At 37.8% G+C, this 18,188-nt stretch overlaps 3 protein-coding genes and 1 long non-coding RNA gene across 8 annotated transcripts in view; 3 read left to right on the plus strand and 1 right to left on the minus strand.

Moving 5' to 3' along the window:
* Nucleotides 1-18,188, plus strand: part of LOC121962048 (uncharacterized) — a 38,631-nt gene that overhangs the window by 16,540 nt on the left and 3,903 nt on the right. For all 5 annotated transcript variants that reach the window (XR_015775631.1, XR_015775633.1, XR_006107105.2 and 2 more), the window contains 2 exons: nt 13,583-13,641; nt 17,006-17,159. This is a non-coding gene — a long non-coding RNA (uncharacterized LOC121962048). The remainder of the gene's footprint in view (nt 1-13,582; nt 13,642-17,005; nt 17,160-18,188) is intronic.
* Nucleotides 334-2,922, plus strand: ufsp1 (UFM1-specific peptidase 1). Its single transcript, XM_042512232.2, has one exon. The coding sequence runs from the start codon at nt 359-361 to the stop codon at nt 1,097-1,099; it is 741 nt and encodes a 246-aa protein (XP_042368166.2). The 5' UTR covers nt 334-358; the 3' UTR covers nt 1,100-2,922.
* On the plus strand, nt 3,518-12,664 carry LOC121962041 (interferon-induced very large GTPase 1-like). The gene is made up of 5 exons (XM_042512228.2): nt 3,518-3,751; nt 4,937-4,997; nt 5,104-5,221; nt 5,326-5,562; nt 6,992-12,664. Exons 2-5 carry the CDS (start codon nt 4,992-4,994, stop codon nt 11,668-11,670), a joined length of 5,040 nt encoding a protein of 1,679 aa, XP_042368162.2. The 5' UTR covers nt 3,518-3,751; nt 4,937-4,991; the 3' UTR covers nt 11,671-12,664.
* LOC121962405 (endonuclease domain-containing 1 protein) lies at nt 14,767-18,139 on the minus strand. Its single transcript, XM_042512661.2, has 2 exons — nt 16,867-18,139; nt 14,767-15,659 (listed from the first exon to the last, which is right to left on the minus strand). The coding sequence occupies exons 1-2, from the start codon at nt 17,188-17,190 to the stop codon at nt 15,078-15,080; spliced, it is 906 nt and encodes a 301-aa protein (XP_042368595.1). The 5' UTR covers nt 17,191-18,139; the 3' UTR covers nt 14,767-15,077.

An 18,188-nucleotide genomic window follows, 5' to 3' on the forward strand; every position in this document is an offset into this window, starting at 1 on the left:
TTACTATTTTATTTTACTTTATTTTACTTTTGTCTGTTTGGTTCGTACCTGCCTTATTTGTAAAGTTCTGCATTGACCACTGAATATACCGTTTTCAAAACTGTAAATGAATTTTTTTAAAAAATAATAATAAAATAAAATAAAATAAAGACCACTCGCGAGGATAAAATTGAGCTGACGAAAAGCTCCCGAATGCAACAACGTCAGTGGGAACAATTCTAGCGGAACAAGTAATTCCGCATTTGCACCGATGGGGACGGATATTACGGTTACACCAGACGACTTCCGGATGGATCATACGTGATATGAACAGCTGGGGACATTTTCAATTTACATGCTGTAGAGACAGTTTGTGAAAATGGACAAAAAGGTTGTGGCAGTGGAATCTGAGGAGATCGACTGGACAGGAAGTGGAGTTAAAGAGGGGAAGACTGTGAAAAGGACAAAAGTTTTATTAAATAATGTCCACACCAGTGTTCCTAACCCACTTACACATCCTGTGAAATACTCTCTGATAAAAGGAGACTATCTGTACTTCCATTATGGCTGCGATGGACAAGATGACAGAGGCTGGGGATGTGGCTACCGCACCATTCAGACCATGGCATCCTGGATTTGCAATAACTCTCCACTGAAGGACAGACCTCCACCAAGCCTCCCAGAAATCCAGCAAGCCTTGGTCACCATGGGGGACAAACCGGGCTCATTCTCAGGTTCCAGGGAATGGATCGGAACATTTGAAGCCTCCCTGATCCTTGACTTTTTCTATGATGTCCCCTGTAAGCTGGTCCATGTCAGAGGAGGAGGTGCAGAGCTGGAGCATGTTGCAGTGGCAGAGCTGCATCAGCACTTGGAGAAGCATGGATCTCCTGTGATGATGGGAGGGGACAGGGATAACTCCTCTAAGGGGATATTTGGGGTGTGCACTGGGGACAAGGGGAGCTACTTGCTGGTTGTTGACCCTCACTACTATGGATGTCAGCTGGAGAAGACTGAGCTGCAGACGCGGGGTTGGGTGTCGTGGAAGAGAGTTTCATCTCTGGATCAGTCTTCATTTTATAATCTGTGTATGCCTCAGACTGCAGGGAAAGGAACATAAAGGACTTTAAAATAGTTATTTGTGAGGATTAACCATAAAAAGCGTCTTATCGTTGTCAGTGTCTGATTTAAAATGAGTTGTAGTGCCATCCTGTGGAGAAAAATCAATTATTACAGTGTATTTGAAGAACAAACTCTTTTTTTTCTTCACTATTGCACCATAAAAATAATGTTGAAACTCAAATCTTTTTGGACATACATTCAATATTCCCCCTCAATAATTTATTTCATAACTTCAACAGTAAATGTTATAGCTTGCTTTCATTTTCACATTATTTCCATAGTGTGAGATGCAAATCAAGATCACCAAAAATTCTAACTTAGACAGGACATGATTGTTTAGTATATCAATATTGTGAATATTAATTGTTCAAAAGCATTCTTGTCTTTGTATCTTCTTGGTCTTTTGACAGTCTATTATTTAAGCCATTAAAATCAGATAATTGACAATGAAATTGAATTTGAATTGAAGGGACCTTTTGTTAGTTATGAGAAGGGAGGGGGTGATGCAAAACAGGGGAGGCACTTCAGAATTTTTCAAGCACTGATGAGGGAGTTACATTTTGTTTGTTTTGGGGTTTTTTGGCTTAGGGGAGGGACATTCAATTTTAAATGGCTGTATTTTATATTTATTTCAAATATTGTCACAACCCCAAAACCTGCAAATCTGTTTGAAACTGTTCAGATCCTCCATCCATTCCAATGGGCATAGCTTTTCTAGGATGTCTGTATCTATGATTACTGTCATCTGACTCAACCTAAATGCAGATTTATTTGATGAGATGTCTAAAAGCTAATCTCAGTTTATCTCAATTTTACATCATGTGTTTTGACTGCAGTAGAGCCATGCCCCTGTTTTTAAAAGCCTGGCTGATAGTGAAGAAAGAAGGAATAGCAGGGCACATTTCAGCCTATTAATCATGAAGTTAAAATACATTCATTTGTGTTCAGACAGCATTTAAAGTACACATGAGATGTTATAATACTTGTACCAACCCAGAAATCATATTAAATATTTTTACTCATGCTTTTTTCAAAAATATGTCAATTGGAATGGATGTGTCATCAGAGAATGAATATGGCATATACAGTTTAAACAACAAAATACTGTTCATATTAAATTTTCTAATGATGCAATCTGCTTTTAATGCATCTTGTTGATGATGTTCACAGAATATTAATCTCTTAAAGTTTCCCATGTACTGTTTTCAGATAATACTTTAGAAATTAATGAACTTTTTAAGGATATTTATCAAGACCATTTGCCATTTTTACCATAAGGTGATTTCTGTGTTAAGATTCTTCATCCTTGGGAATGGACAGGAAAAAATACACAAGGAATCTGAATCTTTTTATATTTTATTTATTTATTTGCAAATGATTTATTTATATAGTTATTGATAGGGGCAATGCAAATTAACATAGTACAATTTCCATTAGAAACAGGTGGTTTTGAGTGCATTTACTGAAGAAATCAATCATTAAAATATATTTTTTGTGTGTGTTTTGGAACTGGGTTCTGAACAGGTTAATTTTTTTTTTTTTTTTCAAACCACACCATTTATCACAGCCAGAAACTTAAAATATGGTTGGTTATGGGTGTCATGTATTTCCATCAGTCACCCAGGGAGGCTCAAAGAAGAAACATAAACTGATCTAGAGATCCCTTCTGCTTTTGACAAGAGGACTCTGCCATATAAAGAAATATCTCTTACTCACCACAAATTGTTTTTATTTAATTTTTTCAACATTCGGGTCAACATTTAATATGCACCTTTGTTCAACATTCTTGCAAATAATAATGCAAAGGTAAGTCACCTTTTCTGTAACAGGGATCCCAATACAATTCATCATATTACAAGATTTAATTGGAAATAAAGCAGATTTGTTCAAATTCATCTTCAAATGTGAAACAGTATTAAACTCATCTATATAAGCTAAAGCTTTTGAGACCTGACTTTTATTTTTGAGACAGATTGCAGTATCATCTACTTCCTGACAATTATGCCATCATCTCCAGCTTTTTTTCCAGAGAGTGATGAAAATGCAGATCTCTCTCTGCTTCTACAATTTTAATCACTAAACTAATTACTAAAACTATTTAGATTTAACCTGGTTCAGCTTTGTCATTATGCAGTGCAGGATTGCAGAAAGAAATGCAGTTGCAGTAGCCCCCTCCACACTGCACACAGAAAATATACACATATTCAAATAGCTTAAATGAAAGTAGACAAAATCCGTGTGATGAGCAATAAAAATAATTAAGTAGCACTAAAGGATTAAATAAATAGGCCTTTGCCTAACAAACATGTAATTTCATGGCCTTTTTCATTTTGCATTGTAACCACTTTGTGTACAAAGCTATCTGAGGAGGACTTTAACAGGTTTTTTTGATGCCATTTATTGTAAACAAAACCCTTATTTCCAAGAAACCACCTGACCATGAAGCTGTTTACTCAAACCAAAAGTAAAAGTAGAAAAACCTGCAGCAGTATTAAAGAAGAAGTCTGCACTGCAGAGCTGCAGAGGTACAGGCAGTGAAGAGCGGGACTTCATACACCAGAGGAATGACTTTCCTGTAAGTACTGCATTGCAAAAAAAAGTCCTGGATAAGAGAATGCAAGTTTGCCATGGAAACATCTCTTCCAAAAAGGTGGGTTGCTAAATGCTTTTGTTATTTAACTGAATTTTTTTCCTATTGCGCCTAATGAAAGTACCTGAAAAACCAGATGAGACGTCTAAAATAAGTAATGATGTTAAATGATACTGTGATAGATTACCAAGCCCGGCAGTACTTTATGTCTTTTATGATATAAACATTGATATGGTTAGAAATACCAAACAAAGTATTTATATTGTTGTGGTAACATAAATACTTTATGTGCATTTATTCAGCTTCTATTAACCATTCGAAACCAGAGCAAATTGACAGAAATTTATTTTATGTTATTTTTTTCAATTCATGGAAAGAATGCAGTGAGCAAGCAAAGAAGAAATTACCTGAAAATTAGCAAGACATAAGTAAAAATTTTCCCCCAAAATGTGAAAATAAGTTGTTTTTTTTTAAAATACAAGGAAAAACAAGAAAAAAAGACTTGACAAAGTGCTTTAAAAATCTAATAATTCTGTAAGAATTTTAAATGTGTGATTTTTGAAAAGAAGAGTGATGTCACTCCAGGTTTCAAAGGGTTAAATGATGAAAGCGTTTGTACAATTGTTACCCTGGATCACAAAGGCAATTTATTGCAAAGTAGCCAATACTTAGAACAGGGATGTGTTGTGGTTTAGTTCAGCAGCTAGAGGCAGGCATGGTTTAGACAATGTATTCATTTTTCACATATTCAGGCACGCATTTCTATAGATAACAACATTGGATATTTTAATGATAGATTGACTACCAAACGGGAAATGTCCCCGGTTTTCATTTGTGAAATCTGGTCATCTTAGCATACTATATGAGTCAGTGAGCATGGTGGTGCTTATGGGGGTGTGGCTTTGAGAACGGTGTTACTCTTGGATGGGTGTGTGGGAGGCTGGGAGGGGGAAAAGTCTATACCCACTACAACAAAGACTACACCACTGCCAAGCAACTGTAAAAAGTCAAGTCTGCACACAACATAATGTATCAGAACTGATGTATGATGTGTTGTATTTGCAAGAACTAGATATGCGATATGGGAGGGGTGGAGGTCCAAAGCAAGACTGGTATAAATTATTGTTATGATTTTGAAAATTATGTTGTCAATGTAGCTGCATGGTAATTTAAACTTTGTCGGATGTGTATAGTACAAAAGTCTACCACAGAATAAAGCTTACATTTGTCTCTTCTTACTTTCAGTGAGAAGCTGTTTGAATAATCTGGATTGAGTGTGGGATAACAGAGTGTACCCACAATGGAGGTAAACAGTTAGTTTATACATCTCCAAAAGGTACTTCAGATCAAATGAGTAAACTTTATGGGTTAATGAGTTTATTCATTCCATTATATGCTTCTCATTTATCAAGGGAAATGGCAGTGAAGATTCATATTTTGAGCTTTACTGTGAGGAAGCAGAGGACACTTTGTCAACACCATCTTTTGACAGCAAAGGTGACTGTCAACAGACTGATGGAAGTGATGAAGGTAAGATTTGTAAAATCTAATGTTCAGCAGAAAGACATTAGATTGTGTGAAGTCTGTACACGGAGTAGCTTTAAGTGAAATAACTATTATTGTTATTTCCACAGTGGCCCACGCTCCTCCAAAAACAACAGTCTATCATGTCAGCAGCCAGAGAGTGTCTTTGCATTTGGACACTAGTGCTGGTGAAGAGGAGAGCGTCATTGTGATCAACTGCAGCGAAGGTGCAAAAGAGACAATGGACACAAGCAGCTCCACGCCAGGGGTGCAGAAAATGATACATGTTTATGAAGAACTGACGAATGAAACAATCAGCAAGCATGATGAAACACCTGCACACACAAGTGAGTAAAAGAAAAACATCCTTATAAAAAAAAAAGAAAATTAAGCATTTAGTCTAAAGCTGGGTATACAGTGTACAATTTTAGAAATGTTAATTCCAACTCATACTGTACAAGGAAATCATATGTGATATAAAGCCTAAGCTCAAGATTAATGTGCTCACACTTTGCAGTTCTATCGTCAAGACACGAACTGAGCGCACTGTAAAAAAATCCAGTCAGCCCCCACAGGCCATCATAGCTATTAACAACTTTCAATAAAGACAAGTTTGGTATTAGCAGCAATGCTAACAAGGCAAAAGATTGCTGCCTTAATAATCTGTGCAATCCTGAGTGCTGAAACCTCCAAGAAAAAGAGTCGCCGGAGTATATGGACTTGCAGATGGCTTCGAACATGATGACAGTGTGGTTTGTCTATTTTTTAGAGAGAACTGGAGGCAAACTATGTACTTTTACTTTTTTTTTAACTTGATAGCTAATGTTAGCTACACAAATTGTTGTGCATTTCTGTCCAGCACCATGTTGCTGTGCTCTGTTTGCCACTTCACACAGACGCGGTGAGAAGAAAAGTCACTAATGTTGGGGAATAGACTTGTGGCTCTACTTCAAATGTGTGAGAGCCTGCGTTAGCCCATCAAAATATCTGACACGTAGGAAATTCATCCGGCCGTCTTACAGCCATTTGGGAGCAGATGTTCAGTCCTCGCTCCTTCCTGTAAACTGCATGGCAAACAATGCCCAACAACGCGGATATTCGGGCTAAAATTGTACAGTGTGTACATGTCTTAAGAGTCTTTTCTGATGAGATCTTGAAACACACACACACACACACACACACACACACACATGCACACACACACATACGTATGTGTGTGTTTTTGTAGTCAATTGTGATGGGTTGGTCTGGGCCAAAATCTGATGGCCTTTTTTGTTTGTTTGTTTGTTTTTGGCTCAGTCCTGTCCTGCTAACACTCCACTCAGTTGAAAAGGTATTGTGCAGGTGATGATTGGTATCTGGATGTTTGGTGTGATTTCTTCCATACATAACTCTTAGAATTTAGTCCTTTTGGTGCTTTTTTACAAATTTCAAGCAGGCTCTTGTATCTTTCACAGAGGAGAGGAGAGGAGGGGAGGGTACAGGTGGAGCTAAATTAAGGTGTATTAACATTTCAAAGATGATGAAGAGAAATGGGAGGTAAATGAGCTCAGTTTCTAAGTGCCATAGAAAAGAGTCAGAACACTTATGTTAGTATGTAAAAGTTGTAGCTTGTAGCTTCCTTCAGCTTATACGCAAATGCAAGTTATAAAATTGTGCATTGTGCTACCAAAAATCGAGGTATGCATGCTAGTATTCATGTGCCAATTACATTTAGATCCATGTTTTATTAAAATATTTAAGATTTGTTTATAATGAACATTGTCATATCCACAGAGACACAAATAGAGGTCTTATTGGAGGATCTGGGTTTGGAACAGCACTACAAAGAGAAGCTCCCCCTGAGGACAATACTTCAGATTGATGAGAAGGCCATTGCTGATAGACCTGCCAAGTGCCATTCAGATCTTCCATGGTATTTTCTGAAGAAACTGATGATGGTTAATGTGACAGCTAGGAATGTGAAATGTACATCTGCATGTGAATCAAACTGTGATGCTGAATCAGAAGAGGCAGAATTAGATCTTGATGAACTATTTGACAGTCAACATTCAGATGACAGGCTAAACCCCCTTGATATAATCACTGCTCTCTTTCTGTGTTCTGATGGTTTTGTACAGCAGGAAATGGCCCTCAAAATGTCTTTGTGCCAGTTTTCTGTGCCTCTGTTGCTTCCAAATTGTGACACACAGCAGTGCACACTCATGCTTTGGGCAATGAGAGACATCCTTAAAAAGTACAGACCTCGGTCACTCTCAGAGTCCAAGGGCTTCATTGAAGACAGAATTGTTGTCTCTGAACTTCCAATGATATCTTTTGTGAGACTGGGTGAATGCTCCCTGTCCAAGTCAGAGATCCTCAATAAGCTGCTGAGCAATCCTCAGCAGTACCATGATACCTTTGTTCACAGAAACATGGAGTGTGGTGACAGTCCAAGAAGAATATCCAATGGACTGGCTGAGATTACTTGGTACCTTCCATGTGGGAATGAAAACATGGATATTTTCAGTGAGCCTGTAGCTGTGGCTAACCTTCGGGGGGACATCGCTTCATCTGAAACACAATTTTCTTTTTTGTGTCAGACATCGGCAGCGGTTTTTGTGTTCTTTGACACTTTGGACTCTGAGTGCGAGCTGCTTACCAACCAACACCACAAGGCACAGATCTTCTTGGTGGGTAACAATCAAAGCAATCGCACCAGTAAAAATTGTCTAACAAAGGTAGCAACCAAGTTGCACTTAACTAAAAGCAACATCCTTTTGAAGACTAAGGAGATAAATGATGCTGACTTTGTCAAAAAATTGCGGAAAAATGTCTGCAATGTAGTTGAGAACACAAAGATGAAAATGAGAATTGAGCAGATGGCTGATGTTGCCCATGAGCTGGGAATCTGGGTTGATGAAGACTCTGCAGATTGCCAGACTGCTAAGAAAAATGCAGATGCCATCACTGCAGAAATTCAAGACATCCTTAAATACAAGGATACTCAGCTACCCCTGCAAGGTGAAATATGGAAAGAACTGACTTGCTTAGAGAAAGAAGAATTTCGTCTTCGAAATGTGGGCACTGAGGACATAGAAAAGTACAAAAGTGATCTTCAGGTCGAGAAAACAAAACTTCGGAAAAAGCAGAACTCTCATGACATGTCAAATGCAATGACATGTTTTATCAATGCAATAACGAGCCCAGGGATAGAGAGGTGCTATTTCCTGAAATGGATGCGAATGAACCTTGATAACGTGTCTCGAGAAAAACTGTCTGGCCTCCGGGAGCAATACAAAAAGAAATGTAAAAATTCTGAAAACAAAGCAGAGATCAAAGAAATTGACAAACAGCTTTCCAACAGCTCGCTGGGGACTGAACACTTCTTCCGTGAAATGGGTCAGATCTACGAAGCCTCACTGTCCCTCCCAGAAACACATCCATCACGTCAGCAGTTACAACATCTGCCCAAACTATGTGCAGAATTGTTACTTGATGGATTCCCTCTTGAGCTTGTAGATGGAGATGCATCCAACATACCTCTCACATGGGTGAGTGACGTCCTCTCTCAGCTCAATGACTTGGTGTCTCCTAAGAGCAAGATACTGGTGGTCACAGTTCTTGGAGTTCAGAGCACAGGAAAGTCTACTCTCCTCAACACCATGTTTGGAGTGCAGTTTGCAGTCAGCAGCGGCCGATGCACTCGAGGAGCCTTCATGTTGCTCATCAGAATCAATGAAGATGTTAAAAACAAACTCAACTGTGACTTCATGGTGATCATTGACACTGAGGGCTTGAAGTCACCAGAGCTTGCACAACTGGACAATAGCCATGAGCACGACAATGAGCTTGCAACACTTGTTGTGGGGCTGAGTGATATCACCATCATCAATATTGCAATGGAGAATTCAACAGAAATGAAGGACATCCTGCAAATAGTTGTGCATGCTTTCCTCAGGATGAAAGAGGTGGGCAAAAAGCCCAAATGTCAGTTTGTTCACCAGAATGTGTCGGATGTTTCAGCCCACGAAAAGAACTTAAGAGACAGGAAACTGCTCTTGCAACAGTTAAATGAGATGACCCAGGCAGCAGCCAAAATGGAGAAGAAAGAGGAGATCTTGAGTTTCACTGATGTGATGGAGTACAATCCAGACACTGGGAACTGGTACATTCCTGGACTCTGGAATGGAAACCCACCAATGGCACCAGTCAATGCAGGGTACAGCGAAGCTGTATATGAGCTCAAGAAAAACATCATCCAAATTTTGGGACATTGTGAGTCATCTGCTAACAATATCTTGGAGTTTACAGGGTGGATGAAAAGCCTGTGGAATGCAGTAAAGCATGAAAACTTCATCTTCAGCTTCAGAAACAGCCTGGTGGCTGATGCATACATGAGGCTGTGCACAGAATTCAACAAATGGGAATGGGAATTCAAAAAAGAAATGTACACATGGGTTACAAAGGCTGAGACAAGAATTTCCAATTTTGGCACAGTTGCTGTGAAATCGGAGAAATCTGACATCAGAGAACTCCTCTCTAATTTGAAAACTGAATTATGCACAGAGCTTTCTAAATGGGAGAAAAAGGTTCTTGACAATTTGACACAGTACTTCAAGCAAACGGAGGGTCATGTCTATCTAGTTGAAAGGTACAGACAAGACTTTGCAAACAGTGCAAAGAGCCTTCGACAAGAAATGGAGAGCTCTGTGTTTAATCAACTCACAGCAGCAGCTGACATCAGACAGGGAATGAGAGAACTTGATAGAATCAAGGAGAACCACACAAAGGAGTTAGAGGGGAGAGTGTGTGCGCTGATTGAAGAATGTCGAAAGAAAAAAGTCGAGATGACAGATAAAGAACTCGACAAAGAATTTGATAAAATGTGGAATGAAACAGAAAAGGAACTCTCCTTTTCACAAATTACAGTAAATAACATTTACACCAGTGTACGCAACAACCTGACAATAAATATATCACCCAAGGGAAGTCATGCGTGCAAATTGTTGAGTCAAAAAAAGCTGGAGGACTGCGGACAGGTTCCTTTTACATACACAGAAAGTGTATACAACAGATTTAAAGAAAAAGTGAGCAAGATGCTGAACATTCCAGGTCACACAAAGGCTGTACAACAAATGGCTGACAGCATCATTGCAGATTGCACACAGTTTGTCAGTGACAAAATGGAAAGAAAAAGCAATTACCATGACACCTACATCCAGGAGATTTTAAATTTCATCGATGAGAGGCTCCAAAACAAGCAGGGTGTTGAGACAGACATTGACTTTGAAGTTTCTCTGAAACAGCACATCTGTGGAATTGCAGCCAGACAGTTTCAGAAAATGCATGAAGACTTCATACATGAGAATGATCCCTACAGATGTCTGAATCGAAACAAAGAAAAGTTCCGTGCTAATTTTAAAGACGTGTTTCATGAACGAGACCAATGCCAGAAAAAGGCAGAAGAATTCACAAACTTCTGCTTGAAGCCTGCAGTGGAAGACTTTGTCAACCGTTCCTTGGGTCCTGATATTACTGGTGAAATGATGACAAGCCAGCAGTTCAGCACTCGAATGTTCTTCCAGCATTCAATTTTACTGGATTTGCTCTCAAAAGATAACTTTGAAAAGTATCTGAGCTATATTTGCTTGTATGAGAATTATGTCAAGGAGCAGATTTTCGAAAAAATAGTAGAACACTTCTCAAACGGGTCTAGGGCGTTTAAGCTTGAGAATCAACATCTCCAGACAAGTATCAGGAGAATAGAAAATGCCATCGACAAAGCTAAAACAGAAAAAAAAAGCACTTTGGAGACATTTGTTGAGAATATCTGCAAAGAACTTGATGATATCCTGGCCATTTCCTCAGATGCTCTTGGTGCTTTCATGATCCTGATTAAAGCTGACCAGGATCGGTTTGCTGACTGTCTCACCAAGTGTCTAAAGGACATGGAAGAAACTCTAAAAGAGAAGTTTAAAAAAACAGATATCGAAACAAAACTAAAAACACTGAGTGTGAAGCCTCAGAGCGAACTTTTCACCAGAGTGTTTGGATGTGGTCAACAGTGTCCATTTTGCACAGCACCTTGTGAGGCAGGAGGACAAGCTCATGAGGAGCACCACACTGCACTCCATCGGCCACAGGGTCTGGGTGAGTTCAGGTCTTTTTGGACAGGTAAACTTGTCACTGACATATGTTCTTCCTTGGTGATCAGTGACAAACGTTTTTGCTGCATTGCCACTATGGGTGAGATCCATCCCTACAAGAGTTATGGAGACATTTTCCCGGACTGGAAAATTCCTCCAGATGCAAGCCTTCAGGCAGCAGACTACTGGAAATATGTAATGACAAAGTTCAACAATGACTTTGCCAAAAAATACAATGCAGAGCCTGCTGATATTCCTGAAGCTTGGAAAAAAATCAAATTGGAGGACGCAAAAAAGAGTCTCAAAGAATCATTTTACATCAAGTGAGAGATGACTAACATTGACCTAACTTGCATTTGATTTATCACTTTTGCAGATGTTGTGGCTATATACATGTTAGGTGGCACATGTTAGCAACAGACAACATTTTTTGAGTCTGATAAAATCAGACTTTAAATTTAAGATTTTTTTGTGACGTGAATGTCGTTATATTGTCACCGAAAAGATGCACACAAAATAATCAAATCAGATGTGATATGTGATATTTTATTGATGGTTTTTGTTTCAGTGAGGTATCTGAGGGCAAATAACTTTACTGAAAGCAAGTATAATACGTTGTTGGTTATGCAAATGTTGATTCTGTTTCTTCTTTGAAGTTTCTGATGCAAAATATTAACATTTCCAATGTATTAAAAGATCATTCAGTCTAAATGTCAACATGTAGGCTACAGAAATAATTAAGTTGATTTCTTATCTATAAAATGCTATTTCCTCAACTCTTTTCTTTGTTTTTTATATTCAGTTAAGTCCAAATGATACATTTTAAGTGTAAGTGATTTATTAAAATGTAAATTTTGATTTTTTTGTTTGTTTCTTTAACACAGTTGATGCCATATATTTAGAATTTAATCAACTGTAAGATCATTCAGTCAATATTTTGCTGTATTTTTAGTGTTTAGCCTATGTGTATGTGACTATATTTACATTAAGGTCTGTTTTAAGCAAATGAAGTATTATAGGCCAGCATGATCTCTTTTCACTACCACTTTAGAATCTGTTTATTTGTTTTTGCTTCTGTAAAGTATCTGATTCCAAATATTTACATCTTAGAGATCATTTTAAAAAGTTGTAGTATTGTCAAAATGTATACCTGACTGTTTGTTTTAAGCATGTGAGCTTTCTTTAACTTGGAATTGAGAATTTGATGCCACTTATTTACATTTTAAAGAAATGAAAAAACCATTCGTTCTCAGTTAGGTATTGTTAGCATGAATACACAATTTACTTCTGTGAACTGATTAAATAAAGAGACAAAATGGCAGGTTGGGTGTATTCTTTAATGTTTCATCTCAAGTTATGGGTTTCTGAATTCAGTAAGGAATGCACCAAGATGAATAATGTGTCCAGACCGAAAGCGAGTCCTGCCACTAAAATTTACTGTCTTCTGTCTTAAAAGAAGAAGAACCTGCAGCTGTGTGTGCATCTCTGTGAGGCTGTACACGGCAGTGCTCTGAACTAAATCCTTTTTTTTTTTTTTTACATTTTATAGAGTAAAGGTTCCTTGCTCACTAAGAGACAGTATGTTTCCCAAAATGTACACATTTAACACTTAACGGGAAAAAAACTAAAGTGGCTCACAAAAGGAAAAGGAAAGTGAAATATACACAAAGAAAAAAAAGATTTCTTGTTGACTATGGTCTGCGGGTAGAGCTCAAATGCAAAACATCTACAATTAAATCTACATCTCCAATTAAAATTCCATGACTTAATAAATTATACTACATACACACGTTGTGCATAGGGCATTAAGTGCTACAGGGGGCACCAAAACAGCTAATGGTTATTATAGTCACAATGGTTAACTATTTAAATTTAGGATGAGGCACAACTACATTAGGCACCATTAGACCATTATAGGCAATACAATATACATAATTGCTTGAAATAATAAAATGACTTATGTGTCAGGTTCATTTTAAAAAGAAAAAGACATAGAAAAAAATCCTACCACGTCTGTCTCTCTACTCATGCCATTCAGCTCTTTCTCTCTCTCTTTTACTCTCTCTCTTTGTCTCTCTATCTCCACCTTGTTGACCAAAATTTTACTTTCTTGGCTTATTCTGTTGATTGCTACAATGAAAAAATAGATTTTGGGGTGAATGTTAGATTACAACCATGGAAAGTAAGCACGGCTGAACCCCAGTGATGTTTTTTTCTGTCTCTTCTCGGATCCATCCAGTGGCAGAGACAATCAATGGTTTGGCGAGCAGGTCAGAAAGTGGCAAAGCAGCATCCCAAGTAAGTAACATACTTTGGAGAGAAAGTGTTGCAAGAGTCAGTTATGCAGGGGCTGTCGATGTGAAACTATAAAGGGGCAAATAAAATCTAAATAATTTACTGGACTACTACTACTGCTACTACTACAAGGCTTACTATTACTTCTACCAATTAAACTAATATTAATAACAATTCAATAGCCTACATAGCCAACATTCATGTTGCTGAGAAAGCCTTAACTGCAGCAATTTTGTTAGTTCCTTATTTTTCTACTTTTTTTTTGTTTACATTCAATAAAGATGACTTGTTCACTTAGAGACAGTATGTTGTTAAAAATGCATACATTTAACACTCAACAGGGAAAAAAGCAAAGTGGTTTACAGTAAGTGAAAACTGAAACATACACAGAGAAAAAAAAGATTTCATATCATCTATGATGTGCAGGTAGAACTCAAACGTCTACAATTAAATCTACATTTCATTAAAATTCCATGACTTATTAATTATACTTAAAATGTGCAGTCGGGTTTTTAAAGTGCAATTCTTTACATCACTTTCTTAACTGAAATATTTGCAATATTCTTCCAACGCTTTAACATAACAAATATATTTATATACATATATATTGTATATATTCTTATTGTTATTATTATGTATTTTATGTTGTCCATGTTTTTCATCACACACACATTTATATATATATGTATATTTTTAACTTACATACTAGTTTTATAAATCGCATTGTAGAAAAAGGGATTGTTTTATACTAAACACTCTGTTCATATACTATTTAAATACTAGTGCTAATTGTCTATTACTGAATTTCTTTACATTTGTATTTTATTTTATTCCTTACTTATCGTACTCTTTTTTTAAAATTGTTTACTATTACTGTATTTATATTTATATTTTTATGTACTGGCGCTGTTACTTATTTCTACTTGGTACAGTTCTCTATGCTTGGCATCAGATGCTTCTGAAAAATAATGCTACCAATGTGTCAGTTGTTAGCATTTTGAAAGTTGATAGGATATGATTGACTATATATTTCTTCTTGTATTAAAAAAAATGTTTTCAAAGAATGATTTGATATTGTGTCTGGTTTACCATGTTTTGTTTTTTTTGTAGAATTAGTGGAGAAAGCTTTTTTGCACTTTGAAAGCAGAAATTAACTATTTGCCTAATTGTGTTATGTGTGTTATGTGGATGTGCTGCTGAGAGTTTAGAGAATCATTTTAAGTGTAGGTTAACCTTTTTTGGCAACTGTTTTAAAAAAACTGCAATGAGACAGATTCCAGTCTATTCCACATTTTATTGTTTTCAATGTATAACGTGATTTGACAGCACATCTAAGTTCTAGGTATATTTCGAGTTGCAAAAACCCCAAACCTTTCCACAAAGATTAAGTTAAACACACTTTAAACTTGAATTATAACAGAGGTGACACCCATTTTAGGTCAGTTATCTGGCACACAGTCACTATAGAATATCTGGAAGTTCTTATCCACATCCATCCTCCCCTTAAGAAACTTCTCCAGGTTCTTGAGAGGAACTTCCACCATGTGGTTGTTGACCCGATCGTTCAGCCCATAAGCTGCAAACACAGGGAATTTGTAGCGCACAAAATACGGTGCATTTTGATCAAACTCGGTGCAGCAGTAGGCCGACCACATGTACTCAGGCACAGCCACCCGGTCCAAGTTGTTACGACGGATCGTATGCCCGGAGGTGGTGACCCCAGTGACCACAAAGGCTTTGCCACGGCAGTAATTGTTGAGACGTTTGCGGATGAGATCCTGGTGTTCTGCCCAGGGACCCATGTTGAACTCTCTGAACTGAGGCACCACATTTGTCAAGCTGTAGGTAGAGGCTTTGTCCAGAGGGTCAGCCTGATGTTCGTCAGGGTTTAGCTGGCCACGTTCATATGGAACCACGTCAGCATAGTCCTCCAGGACTGCCTGGGTGTCCTCGAAGTTCATGTGCATGTTTGAAGATTGGGGAAAGGGCTCCATGTTACTGCTGCTCTTTTCTGAGGCCAGCTGTAGAGGGAGGCCAAGAAAGAGAGGTACAATGTTGCTGAAAATTTAGTTGACACTTTAGTTACTTCTAAAAATCTGAAAAAGAATATAAATATTTACTCATCATTCAGAGACCTTTTCACATTCAGACCATCTGAAACATTCATAAAGAAAGATTTACAAGTGAAAGATTTGCATAACTACATACCAGAGTATAAATGATCAAGGGAACACTAACTCACTGAAATGCAATTCATAGCAATAAAGTAGCTAATCTTAGGCTTCCTTTGTTGCCAGTAGCAAAAGTAATCTTGTGGCCCAAGCTCTTGAAACTGTTTTTTTTTTTACTTTCTGTTGAATCCCTCAAAAACTGCAACGTTAATGGATTCCCTTTCAATGTGCAATGGTCATCTCAAGTGTAGGAATGGACTGATCTTACTCTTCTTAAGGTTATTCTGATCAAAAGATATGGACTGTCTTGTGCATTTGTAACAACCATCGCCATAGCAGAGTGTTGCTATGTTATATAAATGGAAAAATATTTTAAAAAACTGAGGCAATTTCAAAAGACAGTGAATTTAAAAAGTACTGAAATGTTTTATTGAAATGCAACATATACTTAACTAACACATCTCCTTCATCAAGAGGGGATCAAAGCAATTTCTAAGTACATTTTTCATCATTATGGAAGGATATATGCAAACCAAGTGACAGCCAACCCCAAAAAGAATGTGACAAGCATCCTCAACTGGGATTTCTTGATAGCAACTAAGCAAACAACTATGTTGCAGCCTATCTAAGAAAAAAAACTACCCAATAAAACCTACTATTTTTCAATGTTTTTATTTTCTATTTTTCATCATTATAAACCCATTGTGAACAACAGAAGAACTGGATATTTACATTCTGAATTTACCCTTACGGTGACCTTTGACCCCAATTCAAACAATTTTTAACAGCACCTTCTAGGGAGTGAGATCTAATGCACATGACAACCAGCCCCATTTTCCTCCTACTTTTTAAAATGTATAAAATTAAGTTTTTGTTCCCGGCATCTTTAAATATCATGATAAGTGCATACAGGTATACATAACAGTATGTTATAGCAATGATATGGAACAATACAAGATGTATCTGCATGCACAAACATTAATGGTTTTGGATTCAAACTGAGACTTACAGTAAATCTACAGTAACATTTGGCTTTCAAGCTTGAATAAACACTCACCTGGGGCTCAAACATCCACGGGAAGTCCACCTTCTTCTCCCCATCGGACTTCTTGAATGTATATGCAGAATAAATGGGGATGTGTTTGTGTGGGTCATACAGTGTGACATAGCGCGGTTTATCCTCGTATCTCTGGCAGATCTTCATAAAGGAGTTGCTGAGGTAGCCTCGAGGTGGAGTGCCCATGTACAGAGAGTCCTTACACCGCTCCACATGGTTGAAGTCCGCTACCACTCCCGCCTGGGCCCCCTGGAGCAACACACAGGTCAACACGGCCATGATAGCTGCCAGGGGTAAGGCGCAGTTTTCTGATGTAGGTAGCATCACGGCAGCTCTCTTTTCCTCAGTATTATGTCCTTACGGGCTTCTCTACGTCTGCTTGTATGTCTCTTTCTCACCTGTAACACACCACTGCAAGTACAGCCTCTGGCATCATTTCCCTTCTTGAGTCATCAGTACTTTGAGGAAACTGGGCTCCCTTTGTATAGTCTTTTCCATGTATGCAAAGTTCCACAAGTGTTGTAGCAGTAATTGAAAAGAAGTGAATGTTATCAATCATGGAGAGCATTTTATTACTCTGAACAGCAGAGGGGAAAATGACACTGACATGATACTTCTACTTGTATGAAGAATGAGACCATTCCTTTAAGTTGTGCACAACAAGTTTTAGTAATGATGTTTTGCATTCAGTTTGGTTTCACATTTTTTGTGTTCACATAGAGGGTAATGAAGCGAGAGTGAAACTGAAATGTAAAAATACAGGTCAGGAAGAGATGGAATGTGTTAAAATATCAATTTATGTGTCAGAAAAGAGAGGAAGATAGAATACTCCAAACTTTTACACAAATTCAAAGCAACTGTCTCTTTCAGCTGTGGCTTTGAAATGTAAAAAACAGAAGTATACAAGTTTTTTAAAAATTTTTTTAACCTTACTCAGTACCAATGACCATGCTAAAGTACTCTTGGGCATGATACTGAACACAGCCATCGGGGGCTGTGTGTGAAGGTTCTACCTTGTATGGTAGTCTTGGCTATCATGAATGTGTGTGTGAATGGGTAATTATGACAAGCAATGTAATTGCACTTTGAGTGCTCAGGAAAGGCACTTTACAAATGCCAGTCCATTTACTGTATAAGCATTGCCTGTAGTAAGGTGCTTTAAATTATGCTGGTGCTGTAATATATTATTTTTTCATGTTGGGCACGAGAAAAAAGAGAAGGTGAGAGGCATGAAAGAGGTAGTAGGCTCACATTTTGTGTGTGTGTGTGTGTGTGTGTGTGTGTGTGTGTGTGTGTGTGTGTGTGTGTGTGTGTGTGTGTGT

Source organism: Plectropomus leopardus, chromosome 23 (assembly GCF_026936395.1).
Source record: "Plectropomus leopardus strain MGB_pleo_1.0 chromosome 23, ASM2693639v1, whole genome shotgun sequence".
In the NCBI taxonomy this organism is placed as follows: Eukaryota; Metazoa; Chordata; class Actinopteri; order Perciformes; family Serranidae; genus Plectropomus; species Plectropomus leopardus.

What these genes read in the sequence shown, in the direction of transcription:
- ufsp1 (XM_042512232.2), top strand. Translation starts at nt 359, where the DNA reads ATGGACAAAAAGGTTGTGGCAGTGGAATCTGAGGAGATCGACTGGACA.
- LOC121962041 (XM_042512228.2), top strand. An exon ending in GACTGATGGAAGTGATGAAG is followed by an intron (nt 5,222 to 5,325) that starts GTAAGATTTGTA and finishes TTATTTCCACAG; the next exon opens with TGGCCCACGCTCCTCCAAAA. An exon ending in TGAAACACCTGCACACACAA is followed by an intron (nt 5,563 to 6,991) that starts GTGAGTAAAAGA and finishes TCATATCCACAG; the next exon opens with AGACACAAATAGAGGTCTTA.
- LOC121962405 (XM_042512661.2), bottom strand. Translation starts at nt 17,190, where the DNA reads ATGCTACCTACATCAGAAAACTGCGCCTTACCCCTGGCAGCTATCATG. An exon ending in CGTGGATGTTTGAGCCCCAG is followed by an intron (nt 15,660 to 16,866) that starts GTGAGTGTTTAT and finishes CTCCCTCTACAG; the next exon opens with CTGGCCTCAGAAAAGAGCAG.